General features: G+C 34.6%; 1 protein-coding gene across 2 annotated transcripts in view; it reads right to left on the bottom strand.

The window, feature by feature from the left end:
* Window positions 1–3,294: 3,294 nt before the first annotated feature.
* Window positions 3,295–14,540, bottom strand: part of LOC139698693 (semaphorin-2A-like) — a 185,556-nt gene continuing 174,310 nt past the window's right edge. For both annotated transcript variants that reach the window (XM_071597570.1, XM_071597568.1), the window contains 5 exons: window positions 13,983–14,134; window positions 12,164–12,352; window positions 9,495–9,738; window positions 9,176–9,257; window positions 3,295–6,267 (listed from right to left, as the gene is read on the bottom strand). In XM_071597570.1, coding sequence (XP_071453671.1) covers window positions 9,189–9,257; window positions 9,495–9,738; window positions 12,164–12,352; window positions 13,983–14,134 — 654 coding nt within the window. In that variant the 3' untranslated portion in view covers window positions 3,295–6,267; window positions 9,176–9,188. The remainder of the gene's footprint in view (window positions 6,268–9,175; window positions 9,258–9,494; window positions 9,739–12,163; window positions 12,353–13,982; window positions 14,135–14,540) is intronic.

The raw sequence follows: 14,540 nt of genomic DNA, 5'->3' as shown, positions 1-14,540 counted from the left end.
TTCTTTTAATTTCCTTTTAAATGAAATAAAAATTCAATATTTTCATTTTGAGGGTTGCTGATTTACTGTATTTTTTTCATATTTTTCCACAAAACAAACTGAAATCATTCATCTAATTCAATTTCATTTTTTTTAAATTAAGTTCACCATGATTACTTGCTGAAAATCACACAGCTTGAGTGAAGCTGAAGGTACCTAGAAAGATGTGGCCAGGAATTGAACCCGTGCCCACTGGTCAGTAGTCCAATGTTCTACTCTTTGACTACCATGTCCCCACATGCAGTTGTATCAAATTGAAATTGATCCATCCAAAGTATAGTAATATGATATTTCACTGATTCATTATATTACTTAATTTTTAGCTTTTTAATGCTTCTTATAACAGAATATCATATTGAGAAACTTGACTGATTATTATTAAGAAAGTTTCAAGTATCTGGGAAGAAAGCCTTATTCATTATTTGTGTTAATATTAGGTATTGTACTGCCTGAAATCCAACTCTACAGTGAAGTACCTCTTCATTTCCATATATTTCCCTCCTTTCATTCCACCCAACATCCCTATCATATTCCTACCCCTTCCTCACTTGCCTAACATTCTCCCCTCCATATAGTTATCAATCCTTCAACAACCGGTAGCCAATCAAAATGCTCTGCATCCATTTTTCCTGCCTCCATTAGATTTCCCCCAATGATCCCCTATCCTGTTCATGCTCTAATGTCTAGAACTTCCTCATTTGTTTTCCATTCCGTCCATTTCCCATACTTCTTTACATCCACATTTCTAAAGCCTCCAAATCTATGCCTGTCATCTTGCTTCAATGACCATGTTTCATAAAATTTGTTTTAAGTTTCTGGATCGTTTATTGAAACTAACTTTGGATTTAAACTCTCTGCACTTTGCTTTTATACTTAAGCCAATTTTATTAGGTTGCAACATTTAGGTTTGGTTTTATAATATCTTATGGACCCTCTTAGTGCAGGTCCATATATTGGTTTTGCATCTCAACCATATGGTGCCGTGAGCATATATATTGACTCAAACGTAAGCTATTGTTTAAAGAGCTGTTACTAATTGAATTTTTTATTTCATCATGTGTATTGATTCTTTTATCATAACTATGACACCTCTAGTTTTGTAAAATATTTTTTTTGTAATTTTAATTTTCCATTTTAAATACTTCTTGTAAGGTATAAATCCTACTGTAATTTTTACATTTAACTGTTTACATGCGGGGAAACTCATTCTAATGGCAGTATGCTAGTTCCTTTTGCAGAGTGGTCTTTACACTTCGACATCCTATGGAATTTCTTTATTTCTGCACACTTTTGAATGCTATATGATGATTCTGTTTCGACACAAACTGTTAAGGACTTAGGTGATAAGACGCTAGTGAAAGCATTACTATGCAAACATGTTACTTTTCCTTGCCTTCCATCCTAGGCGATCAGCATTTCTCTTTCTGATAGGGTTTGTTCCTTTTACTGCCTTGAAGTGGAAAATGGATTAAGATGGTTCAATGGCTATCGTACTGGCTTCCCACCCAGAGGGCCCGGGTTCAAATCCCGGCGGTGTTGAATATTTTTCAGTGGTATCTCGATCCCTACTTGAGGTGCTTTGTGGAGGGCACTTTGACTGAGTACGCTGTCCGTTGGATGGGACGTTAAGCTGCGGACCCCTTGGCACCTTTCATTAAGAGTAGGCTAATGCCGATGCTGGGTTTTGCTCCACCCTTCATCCTTTCCTGTCCATCCCCTCTATGGCGCAAATGACCTCAGCTGTCGGTTGCCCCTTCCCTAAATACTAGTACTACTTTGAAATGGAAAGTACATTGTATATAGTATGCAAAGAACACCATTCTCTTTTGGTTTTGAGTTTTAGTGCTGTTTTTTTCCTTGCGAGCGTACGGTTGAATCAAGTACTAATTCGAGAAATTATGAACGTTTTCATTTTTTCTTTCATCATATATAAAGAAAATAGTCCAAAAACAATGATGACATGGCATCAATACACTACAAGTATCATTGAGTCTCATGAGATGGAATGCCTTGGGGGAGACGGAGTGTTACATATCTCCTTGGGTAGATAGATCAACTGCCAGACTGGAGCAACTTTCAGGTTAAAAATAAAATATTTGTGTAGTTTGAGACAGAATACATGGCCAAAAGAGAACATGGTCCTGAACAGTGTTCATAAATTGTAAAAAAAAGGTGTGCAAAGCATTTGTTTGGTTAGTTATAGATAGATGTGAGATGAATGATCCCACAACACCTTGTACAAACAGATTTTTCTAAAAAAACGTGACTTTGCAGAAACCGACAGAAAGTTATGCAACTCAAAAATTATTCTTTCTTTTTTTTCATAATTTTTTCCACTGATCTTTTTTGTTAATTTTTTTAATGTAAAAATTAGTGTTTTCATAAGAAAATGTCATGAAAAAATGTATTACTATTGTTTTTTTTAATCATATTTTTATTGATAAAAAACTGTTCATGTTTAGTATGCTGAAACAATTAGAACTATTTTGAAAGACAACATGAAATTAATTCACCATCAAATATTACCTAATTCAAAATAACTATGGAACAAAAAAAACTACATATGGATATCTTTAAAAATTACTTCAAAATATTTTTTCCCTCAGAATATTCATTATTATTATTGGGTAGTCTACCGGTTAAGGTAGGTTTTCGGATGGACATAGATAATAATTAAATAATATGTGACCCCTAGCAACACACAACATCCCACTCCACATCAGGTCCCTCTTCATCTCCGAGTACTTCCTTCATCCCGTCCAATATCCCTATCCTGTTCCTTCCCTTTCCTCGTTTGCCTAACATTCTCCCCTCAATTACAGTCTTCAACATCCCACTGCTGGTCAATATCCCCTTCAGCCACTTTTCCTGCCTCCATAGAATTGCTCCCAACAAACCCCTCTTCTCGCCCAACATACCAAGTACTTCCTCGTTTGTTTTCTTCTCAGTCAATTTCACCTTCTCCATTCTTCTCCACACCCACATTTCAAAAGCCTCCAATATACGTCTATCCTCCTGCTTCAATGACCAAGTCTGAATGATAAATATGATTAAATTACTCTCTGCACTTTTTGCTAGTATTCCTGGCAGAATGCTGCACGAAAAAAAAGGTTTAAATCCAATCATTAGTTAATGTGAATGTGAACTTAACTTGGATATAACCAGAAAATTTGATTTTATGAAAAAGATTTCTCAACGGTGAATGTGAACATTGTAACCATAATAATACCATCTATCAGTGATTAGGCTGTTTAATCATGGTAGGTTTTGAACTTAACTAGCAGTCATATAACTGAGTTTTGACCTTAACCGTAGTTTAAAGTTTCCCCTTCCTGTTTAACAAGAGACAATCAAACCTGGCCTTAGTGTTACTCAAACATAAGGTAGATCCACTAGAAGACATTGGCCACAACTTTTTATGCAAATTTATTTATTTCTTATCACAAATTATGTACATAGACATGAAGGAGTGATTTTTTTAAAAAGAATTTCATTTGAACAAGTAAGAATAAAATCCTACTTTCTGAGCACACAGATATTTAGTGAAAAAATGATGGCTTAACAAAATTTTTAGAGGATGAATTATTTCCAAACATTGGAAAATTTTTTCGCTAATTATTTCTAGAAATGTGATTAAAAAAAAACAAAGTAACCATAATAGAATGTGTTATATCTATGTCACAGAATATAGGATTATTTTTCCTCATTCTAGGACATTATCTTACAGCCAGCAGAGCAATGAAGAAGGAATATTATCGTCAATAAATAAAACATCAATCTATCAACCTTACACGCTAATTGTCGAAAATAAACTGTGGATTTAAAAACCATATTATCTAACTAAATTACAATATTAAAAGTTATTAAAGCCATCTTGACACATAAGCACACACAACTTAAAAGAAAGAGAGAGACACAAGAGGATAATAATATTCCTGTACAGTAATATTTAGGGAACATAATCAAGAAAAAATTAATTTAAAAAAAATTTTAAAAGTATTTTATTGGCATACCACTTGATAATGAAAAGACGAGGTGATTTTTTGAGATTTCATTGAATACCACAGCTCTGAAACTCAAAATCATTTAATTGATGATTCTTGAATAATTTATTAGGGATGTGAAATCATTGCTCACAAAAAATTTGATACCAATCAAACCGTGAAAAATACAATATTTGATATTTTCAACCTACTCACTGCCAAGTCTAACATACATTGTCAACTAAAAATGGCTTGTTTAATACCCATCTCCTTCACACAAGAACTTTTTTAAGCTCTTGACGTCATACCGTAAGCAATGAAAAAAGATATTATGAAGAGAGGGATTTCATTTCAGTTAAAACTCTTCCGAAATGCAGATTAAATGTGTCACTAAAATAATGTCAAATCTGTGATTTACTGAGATAAAAAAATTATTACATGACGAAGAATACCAGAAGGTAATTTCATTCCTAATACCATATCGTCAGTGACCAAATGTCACTTTCATCTAATAGCAGGAGAGCTAGGAGAGACATTGGGAAATAATTATAGAACACCATTGAGTGGTTTTTTTTCAACAACAACATATATGTGAATTTTGACACACAATCATGATTTCTTACATTCAAAATTGCAAATCTTTTATAATCAGTTTGTGAAAAAAAAACAATGGGTTATACTCTGTATCTGATTCCTTTATTCTCACAACAGGTCTAGCTTTAAAAAAAAAAGATATTGTGATTAAAATTTTACTAGTAAGACTTGAGAATCAAATTGTAATTGTAGTATCCCTCAATAGCTATAATCGATCATAATCCCTGTCAAATCATGGTAGTATTAACACTATGATCACCTCAAACAGTGACATTTTGATTCCACGCCTCCAAATGTATTTAAAAAATGATAATGCTCAGGAAAATGTGCTACGCTAGAGCTTGTTATACTTGGGATACAATGCAAAATGCGGCTGTTCACATGCCAACAATTCAAAACTGCCCCAAAGGTCTTGATATGATTGGAATTACACTACAAGTGAAACTTTTTAACACTCATTCGATCCTTAAAAATCCTTAAAAAGACATAATGCAAAAAAAAACGAAAAGAACTCTTTCACTTTATCATCTAACAAGGATTTAAATGAATTAAAATACTGGATGGATTTTTCATCATTTGAGCCTTTTGCTAATATAATTTTACGACAAACATTTAAACATTAGTAACCTACTGGAAGGTGATATGATCTGATTTGGCATTTAGACCTTATGTTTCGGCCAAAAATAACCCTCAGATCAATGGACTACCTACTTCTAGAAAAACTCATACGACAAAGGTGAAATGTATTCACATCACCACATTTATTCAAATGAAAAAAACGAAGCCATGGCCCCCTATAAGTTGTCTATAACTTAATTAAATGGTGCCCTTATTGCTTAAACAACGAATAAAAAAACATCGAAATGGAGAGAAAAAAACACACTCATCCACCCATCAATGATAATTTTCCTCAGATCTTTAAACAAAGAGCAAAAAATGTCCTTAATATGCAACACAGAGAGAGAGAGAGTTTTGCAACACATTGGAGAAAACTAGTGATTCCTATGACACAATTACTTCCATCTACGCAATGCGAAACTAAACACCATGAAATGGGAATATTTTAAGTGAGCACAACTGCCGAATTATACATAAAAGTCATCCTTTCTCTTTCTTATCGAATGGGTTCCTGATGAATTCGTGTGAAGCCATTCGAACAACAGGGGAAAAATTAAAATCCTGCATAAAACTTTGGGAAGTCATGCATGCATATGGGGTCTCTCTCCACAACACCACAGCTTTGGCAAAAAAAACCTTTCCTAGTTTCCTTCAAATGCACACACATCAAAATGGGGCTGATGAAAAAAAAAATTGAACCACATCTTTTGCAAAAGGAGGAGTAGGAGGAGGAAAAAAATAATAAAATCATACCAGGAGGGGGAAAAACTTTTCAAAATGAGTTTTGTGGAATAGCGATCACTGTCCAAAGAAATCTTGTTGATTTCTTCTTTGTGAAAAATTCACAGGGCCTAAAATCATTGTGAACACATCAGTTCATTACTCAAAAACTGTAATAAACACTTATACATTTCCACTGGAAGATTCCAAGTCCTGGCTCCAGGACTGGAAAATACAGGAAGCCAATAAACACTGGCGAAGATGCCTCATACCCTTTGAGGGAAGTACTCCTGAGTATCTGCAGTACTCCATCCTGAAAATATTTAAAAATATTCTCGAGATTTATAAAAAAAAACATAAAAAAAGGATGACTCAACACAGTATGGAGATTGTTCAAAGGTTATTTCAAATCTTCAATTAAAAAAATAAAATATTTAATCATCCCAAATTATCGTTTAGGCATTTTCATCCTGAATGATAAAACTGAAATAAAAGAAGTAAATTGATTTCATTGAAAAAGTTCATATCAAAGAATATCAAACCAATTTACAATGCTTAACAAAACTTGAAAGAATTACACGAGATTATTATTATTATTATTATTATTGGGTAATCTACCAGTTAAGGTTTTTGGAAAGACATAATTACTAATTAAATAATTTTTGGCCCCTAGCAAAACACAGCATCCTACTCTATATCAGGTCCCTCTTCATCTCTGAGTACTTTCTTCCTCCCTTCATCCCGTCCAACATCCCTATCCTGTTCCTTCCCTTTCCTCTTTTGCCCAACATTCTACCATCTATCACAGTCTTCAACATCCCACTGCCGGTCAATACCCCCTTCATCCACTTTTCCTGCCTCCATTGGATTGCTCCCAACAAACCCCTCTCTTCGCCCACCATACCTAGCACCTCCTCGTTTGTTTTCTTCTCTGTCCATTTCACCTTCTCCATTCTTCTCCACCCCGACATTTCAAAAGCCTCCAATCAATACCTATCATCCTGCTTCAATGACCATGTTTCCGCGCCGTACATAGCTACGCTCCATATCAAAGTTTTTACGAGTCTTTTCTCAATATCATTACTCAACGTCCCCGTCGTTAACTCCCTCCTCCATTTGAAAGCCTCTTTGCCTAGCGCAATTCTTCTCCTTACGTCCCTACTACTTTGACCGTGTTGATCCAAAACACTGCCGAGATACGTAAACTGTTCTAAGTGAGTCAAATTAAAGATGGACGAAATACAAAGATAGAACAAGGCAGAACGTAATAAACTTAGAAAATTTAAAAATTTCTTTAAAAAAAAATTTAGACTTTTTAGAAGTGCTGTGTGATATCATGGTGGTAGAAAATTTAATATTTTTAGGGTTAAATGTTGATCATCAGTGGGATGACAATATCTCTTAGGTATATGCAGGGGCGTATTTACCAGTACGCCAACTATGCCATGGTGTAGGGCGGCAGCTCCCATGGGGGCGGCACAAGTCCAGGAATTTTTATTTCATCAGTTTTTTCAATTTTTTTTAATGCGAATATATTGATTCAAAATCCCGTGCGTTTTCTTTTTTAGAAAAATATTTAGAGAAAAGGTTCCACTAATAGGCCTCCAGGAGCACAAATCCTGTGTTTATATTAGTCATTGTCTTGCGAATGATCACGCTATTCCTTTTTTTGCAAGTTCCTGTTGTTAGGCACCAGGACCTTGTCGACACATTGAATTTGGTTCGCATTATTTAGAAAATTAATTCTTTTTGGGGGGCGGCAGACATTGATTATAGCGTAGGGCGGAAAATGGGGTTAATACGCCCCTGGGTATATGAGAAAATCAATTCAGTTTACTACTACCAGCTTTCAGTTTTGAAACACAATGTAATTTTAGATAAAAATGTTATATCATGGCTTGTTTTATTCTGCAACTTGTTATTATGGAATTTTAATCTGGGAAACATTATCCTCATTGTACCAAATATTTTTAGTTCATAAAAAATATTATGACTCGTATGTAATCAACCTTATCATGCATATTGCTGACCTCTATTTAAATATTTGGGACTATCTACATACATCCTTCATGTAGTGACTTACGCCATGAAAAACAAAGAGTGACTTCACAGTGAATAATAGTTATCACTGTCACAATGTAAAGATATACATTTGAGAACATCAAACCTGTCTATGGTAGCTTAAGGACCAATATCAATGTGCACAAAATTGTCTAACAATCTGTCTAACCTTCTATAAAATGACAGACAAGAATTTCACTATTCAAGTAGAATTTATCAGAATATATGGTTGAACTATCATTTCAGTGTAAATGAATTTCAATGTAAAACTTTAAGTGTATATTAGTTTCGTGTCATAATTGTATTTTGTATTTATTCGGGGGAATAATATGAATCTATATCCCATTTATGTGACCAATTAACCTGTCATGTATTCTCAATACTGTACACTGTGTCTGCTGGACAAATAAATACATTATTATCATGATATGATCCTTTTTTCAAAGCCCTTCAAGAAAATTAAGATTTGTTGGTTAAAATTGTAATAAATCCTAAATCTAATTTGTTTTGCTGTATAGTAGAACAACTTGTAGGTGATATGGTATCATTCTGAGGTATGACTGAAACAATTTTAATGATTCTATTATGTTTATTGTTTCATTTCATTGAAACCCATGTGATACTAAGCTTCCTGTATATATCCTGTATTTAGTTTCCATATTTCGTTGTGCCCTTACCACTTTTGATTAATATATATCATGTAGAAAGACTCAGAAGGGCCGAATGAACAAAATATTCATCAGTTTTGTGCATATTTTATGACTCTTAACAATGTGCTATGTACCACTAAAATTAAAATCAACCTTGAAGAAATTATACAAGTTCGCTGTATACTATAGTATGACTAAATAATCAATTAATCCTTGTACCAAATTCTACAAACTACCATTCATGAAGTGATCACATCAAAGAAATATATCTATTTATTTTTTTTAAAGAATTCCTTGATTCCGAAGAATTTCATTGAATTTTTTCTTAATCTTATTGGACTTTTTTTTTCCCGGAACCCAAGCATACATACTCAAGTAATTAAGTGGATTTAACACTGCGAATTTTGATAAAGTTAAAATTAAAAAAATAATATTTTTTTTTTGGAAAGATTAAGATGACTTGGTCTTAATTTGGTTAAAATCAATAAATGAAAAAGAAAACAGTATTACCTAATGCCCATTGCTATGATTCAGTTCCTTGTCTTCTGATCCTTGGGGCATTGGGGATGCTATTATTTTCTCGGTTGCTGCACTGTATATGGGAAAAAAAAGATGACAGAGATAAGCGCAATGAAAACATCACACATTTGAACTATCACCACAATGAATATGAGTGCTGAATATTCTGCATTATAATCAACTGACCAATACGCAAATTAATTTAGCATACAAGAAGATTCTTTAAATCAATGATAAATGATATCGATCCAGTACAAAAATCAACAGAGCAATACTGTTCACCATTTATACTTAAAAAAAACAAACCCACCGATTTCTTCCTTTCCCATGCCTGAACGGCAGCTTTGTGTTTCTCGAAAGCATGGCACCACTCAGAGTAAACGCGCTGGTAGTCACGGGAACGGGCTGGGGCGCCGCAACGGTTAGAGTCCACGGTCAGGTTGTAGCTGCAGAGGAGGGATGGGCCGAGCCAAGCATCATACCGCCCGGCTTCACCCTCACCGACGCTCACAATGACAAGGCCATGATCTGACGTCTCTATGTACTTGTCATGCCTTCAGAAATAACAATGGGAAATCACTGTATATTGAAAATCAACACTAATGACCACATAGCACACAGTTACTGTGATTGAAACCTCAATATTCAATCTGTGATGTGTGAAGCAGAAAGGTTTAAAGTTGAAAATGGTCAATTATTGAGTTTCCTGAACATGTGTACTTTTTTTAAATGCCTCCATTCATTTACCAAGCATAATACAATTAACTCTCGAATACCAATTTTGTGCAAATCTGTGCTTATTCCACCTTCCCAGCACCGCAAAAATTTGATAAAATTACTATCATAAAGATGATTAATTCCTTTGAAACTTTCCTATATTTAAAAAAAGATTTTAATTTCTTAAACTCAAAAGTTGCCAATGGTAACTACGAGAGTGATTCAATAAGTACCCATGTTTGATGACAAAGGGCATTCCTGAGGGAAGTTTATGTTATCATCGTGTGCTGCCATCTATCAAACGAAAATGAAACAAATTTCACACTGATTTAAAGGTTAGTTTGGATTTGGCAGCCGTTCGAGTAAGATGTGTTTCATGATTTTCGCCAAGATGGAAAAAGAGCAGTATCGTTCGGTAATTCACTTTTTGTTTTTGGATGGGAAGAAATGCGAGGAGATAAAAGCAAAGTTGGATGTTGTTTATGGGGACACTTCGCCATCTATGACCACAGTTAGATTTTAGTTCAATGAATTTAAAATCTGTTTTTGATGAGGACCGACCAGGATGCCTGGCAGACGTGGTTACCGAGGAAATCATTCAAAAAGTCCACCAGGATTTCTCCCAGTGAATCTGCTCCAAAGAAGGTGAAGATGGTCCGATCGGCCGGGAAGGTCATGGCGATGGTTTTTTGGGATGCAAATGGCATCATCCTCATGAATTTTTTAGAAAAAGGAAGAACAATCACTGGGAAATACCACAGTGAGTTATTGGACCGCTTTGACAAAAAATTGAAGGAGACATGGCCGCATTTGGCAAAAAAGAAGGGGCTGTTTCACCACGATAACCCACCAGCACATTCATCCGGAGTTGTCACCAATAAACTGCATGAAGTACGTTATGAATTGCTGCCGCACCCCCCGTATTCACCCGATCTGGCTCCCTGCAACTTTTTCCTATTCCCTAACATGAAGAAATGGCTCGAGGGAAAACAAAATTAGCTCAAACAAGGAAGTTATCGCTGAGACAGGCGTATTTTGGAGAGTTCTACAAATCCTATTTTTTGGAGGGGTTAAAAAAATGGCCGGAACGTTGGGAGAAGTGTATATTTCTAAAAGGGGACTATGTTGAAAAATAAAAAAAAAATGTTTTTGAAAAAATGGTTTTATTCATTTCTAACACGGGCACTTATTGAACTGCCCTCATAATGTTCTCACTTAAACATTCTTCAACTATCCATACTTTCCAATTATTCTTTCCCTTATCTTCATTAGCCCTGAAAATACCATAATTTCCTTTGAGGTGAGAAAATACATAGCTTTACTAAGCAAATACTAAGTCATTGACTATCTACACTGCATTATTTTAATCAAAATCATGTGATAAATACAAATCCGGATCAACAATGGGGATTAGGATTCGTGCGGTGGCTATCGTCATGGCTTCCCACCCAGAGGGCCCAGGTTCAAATCTCGGCGGTGTTGAATATTTTTCAGTGGTATCTCGATCCCTACTTGAGGTGCTTTGTGGAGGGCACTTTTAGTGAGTACACCGTCCGTCGGATGGGACGTTAAGCTGTTGACCCCTTGGCGCCTTTCGTAAAGAGTAGGCTAATGCCGACGCCGGGTTTCTCTCCACCCTTCATCCTTTCCTGTCCATTCCTAATGGCGCAAATGACCTCAGCTGTCGGTCGCCTCCCATAAAAACCAGTACTAACATATCAACAATCTTTCCACAAAATTTGTTCTTTGCCAGTATTTATTGACTAACCATTAGTTGAATAATAAACCATTAAAAGTCATGCATTGTTTCATTCTGCAAATATTATGAAAAAAGTATTTCTAGAGGTTATGCTGGTAAATATGGTTACCCACAGTGAACCACCTCAATTCTAATATATCCACTAACTGAAAAAACGACTTTTAAATTTAAAAAAATCATGGTATGGTGTGAGTGAGCAATTTTTCATGGGGTATATTTTTATGTTTGATGACAAGATTCATTTGTTTCTGGGGTAGCATAGCATCATCAGTTTGATTTGTACCCCCCAACCCTATCATTCTGGCTACACCATGGGGGAGACAGTACTCTTCAATATGATTGGTCTGTTATGGTCCATCCAAAGTATACTGGCAGGATGGTAGAAAGACGGTAGGAAGAGGAATGATGGTATTCTCATTTTTTAACTTTACATTACAATATGAGTATATTTTTGTCAAACATTTATGAAAAAAAATCAATTCAATCGCATCACATCTAAGTACCTGTAAACGATTTGCTGCTTTCCTTTGTCTTTGTGATGATACCATATAACTTTCTGCGCTCCAAGTCCTTCCGACATGTGAACGAGGCAACTTAAGTGGACACTCTGACCCCAAGTGACCACAATCTTCTTCTTCATCACACTGGAGTCACATATGCTAGCTGTCTTGTTTTCTACATCTTGTAGGAATCTAAAAAGAGAAATGCAATGTAGAATGGCAGTCATGAGGAGGATTCTGTTTCCATAAGACATCACCTAAATATTGTAACTACAATTAAAATGTGAAATAAAAAAGTGAATTTATTTTTTATTATTGTTTCATCTCATTATTTTACAATGCTAAAATAAAAGTTATGTCATACAAAAACTAAAAATGTATACATACGTTTGGAGAAATGGTTATAATAAAATTACTTCTTGTCATACATTGACAAAAAATATTCATTTAGGTCACAAGAACAATGTTTGAAAAAGATTTTATATATATATATATATATATATATATATATATATATATATATATATATATATATTTTATTTATATATATATCTAACAACTCTTTTTTGCAAGATGATTACTTTGCCAACATCAGTAGCAGAACCCTAAAAGATAATTCTATTGGATAAAGATAACTCAAGATTGGAAGTTACCAAAGTGGGCTGTTTTCAAAACTACTTAATCTACAACCTTAGCTAGGTTTCTTAGGGCATCGGAAATTCTGGAAAGTTTATTGCATAAGTGCCTAATCTTTCCATTCCAGTTTAAGCTTTGATCAATTATCAAGCCTAAAAAGTTGACACTAATAACTTTCTTCAGAAGATTATCATTGATGTAAAGATTCATTTCAGGGATTTCTTGAATTAAGCCTTTATGTGTGTAAGAATATTTATATTCAGAATTACCCAAATGGGAAATGGAATGAAGGATGTTTACATATGCCTTCATACCCAGCATATATTAATTATCTAAAAATTCAAGAAATAAAAAAAATTGGACTCCTAAATATCCTGGTTCACATTAAAAAAAAAACCTCCTCACCAAAAAATTCTTACTGACCCATATTTGGTCAGCAAATTTTGTCTGTCCATTGAAATACTCAGCATATTGAATAGACAAGATTATTATTAGAATTTTTACACAATTAAAAGGAAGGCTTACACAAAGGAAAGGAAGAATTTGCACAAAGAAGTACCCGCTGCATCAAGTTTTTTAGAATAAAAAATGAAAATTAACTATAAACCCTTCTTCAACTCAGCATACTTCCTTCCTCCCGTTGAACGTGCTTTATCTTTTCCTACACCAAATTTACCTTCCTTAATTCTCTCCTCTACATACACTATAACAGTATCCTTCAACATTCCATTGCCAATGAATATGCTTCGCATTCATTTTTCCTGCCTCCTTTGGTTTTCTCCCAACACTGCTCTCTCCTCTCCCACCATGCCTAGCACTTCCTCGTTCGTTTTCCTTCCTGTCCATTACCTAACCTTTTCTACTCTTCTCCACACCCACATTATCCCAAAAGCCACCAATCTAAGGCTATCATATCTTTCTTCAACAACTAAGTTTCCACGCCATGCTAAAACCACGCTATATATCAAAGCGAGCCTTTTCTCATGGAGAATTAATTTTGTTTTGGTGTATAACCTACAAACCAATCCACATTTAAAATATAAACTATGGTTTAAACAATCATTCCTTTCAGACTATAATATTCCCATTGAATGTGAGTTTCCACTTCTCAATAGGCCGCCGACCATGACCAAGAATGCAGAAGCCACACTCCTCAGTGTACGAGCAAGCCATATTAAGTACGCACCCAGCTTTGAAGTTCCGGCAGGTGTTACCAGTCTTGTCCCATCCGCAATGCGGGTCTCGAACACACCTCAAGCAGCTGTCATACCGCAATTTGCACATGTACAAGTCAACCTGCTTGATTTGTGCATCAGTTCCAACATAAATGGCCTTGTGCTGCAAAAGTTAAAAAAACAATAGAGAGTAAGTAAAGTTATTACTCATAATTCTTGCACTAAAAATTAACCACTGAAATCTTAACCATTAAATTTAATATCTGAAGAGATCAAATTAAATTTTCAGAATTTCATTGGAAAGGAAATTATTTAATAGAATACCTTTTGGTGCCAAAAAAAATATGTTTGACAAAAAACAACAATTCAGATGCCGAAATGTGTTTTTTAAGAAGCATAAAAATCCTATTTTGGAGACATTTTACCAGATTTTTTAATTCCTTTTCACTAAAATTTTACAATTTCATTGGAGAGGAATTTATTTAATAGAATACCTTTTGGTGCCAAAAAAAAAGTTTGACAAAAAGCAAAATTTCAAATGCCGAAATGTGTTTTTTAAGAAGCATAAA

This window comes from Hetaerina americana, unplaced genomic scaffold (assembly GCF_022747635.1).
Source record: "Hetaerina americana unplaced genomic scaffold, ioHetAmer1.1.p SCAF_9, whole genome shotgun sequence".
In the NCBI taxonomy this organism is placed as follows: Eukaryota; Metazoa; Arthropoda; class Insecta; order Odonata; family Calopterygidae; genus Hetaerina; species Hetaerina americana.
The sequence above is the reverse complement of the archived record's forward strand: the minus strand, read 5'-3'. Positions and strand labels throughout refer to the sequence as shown.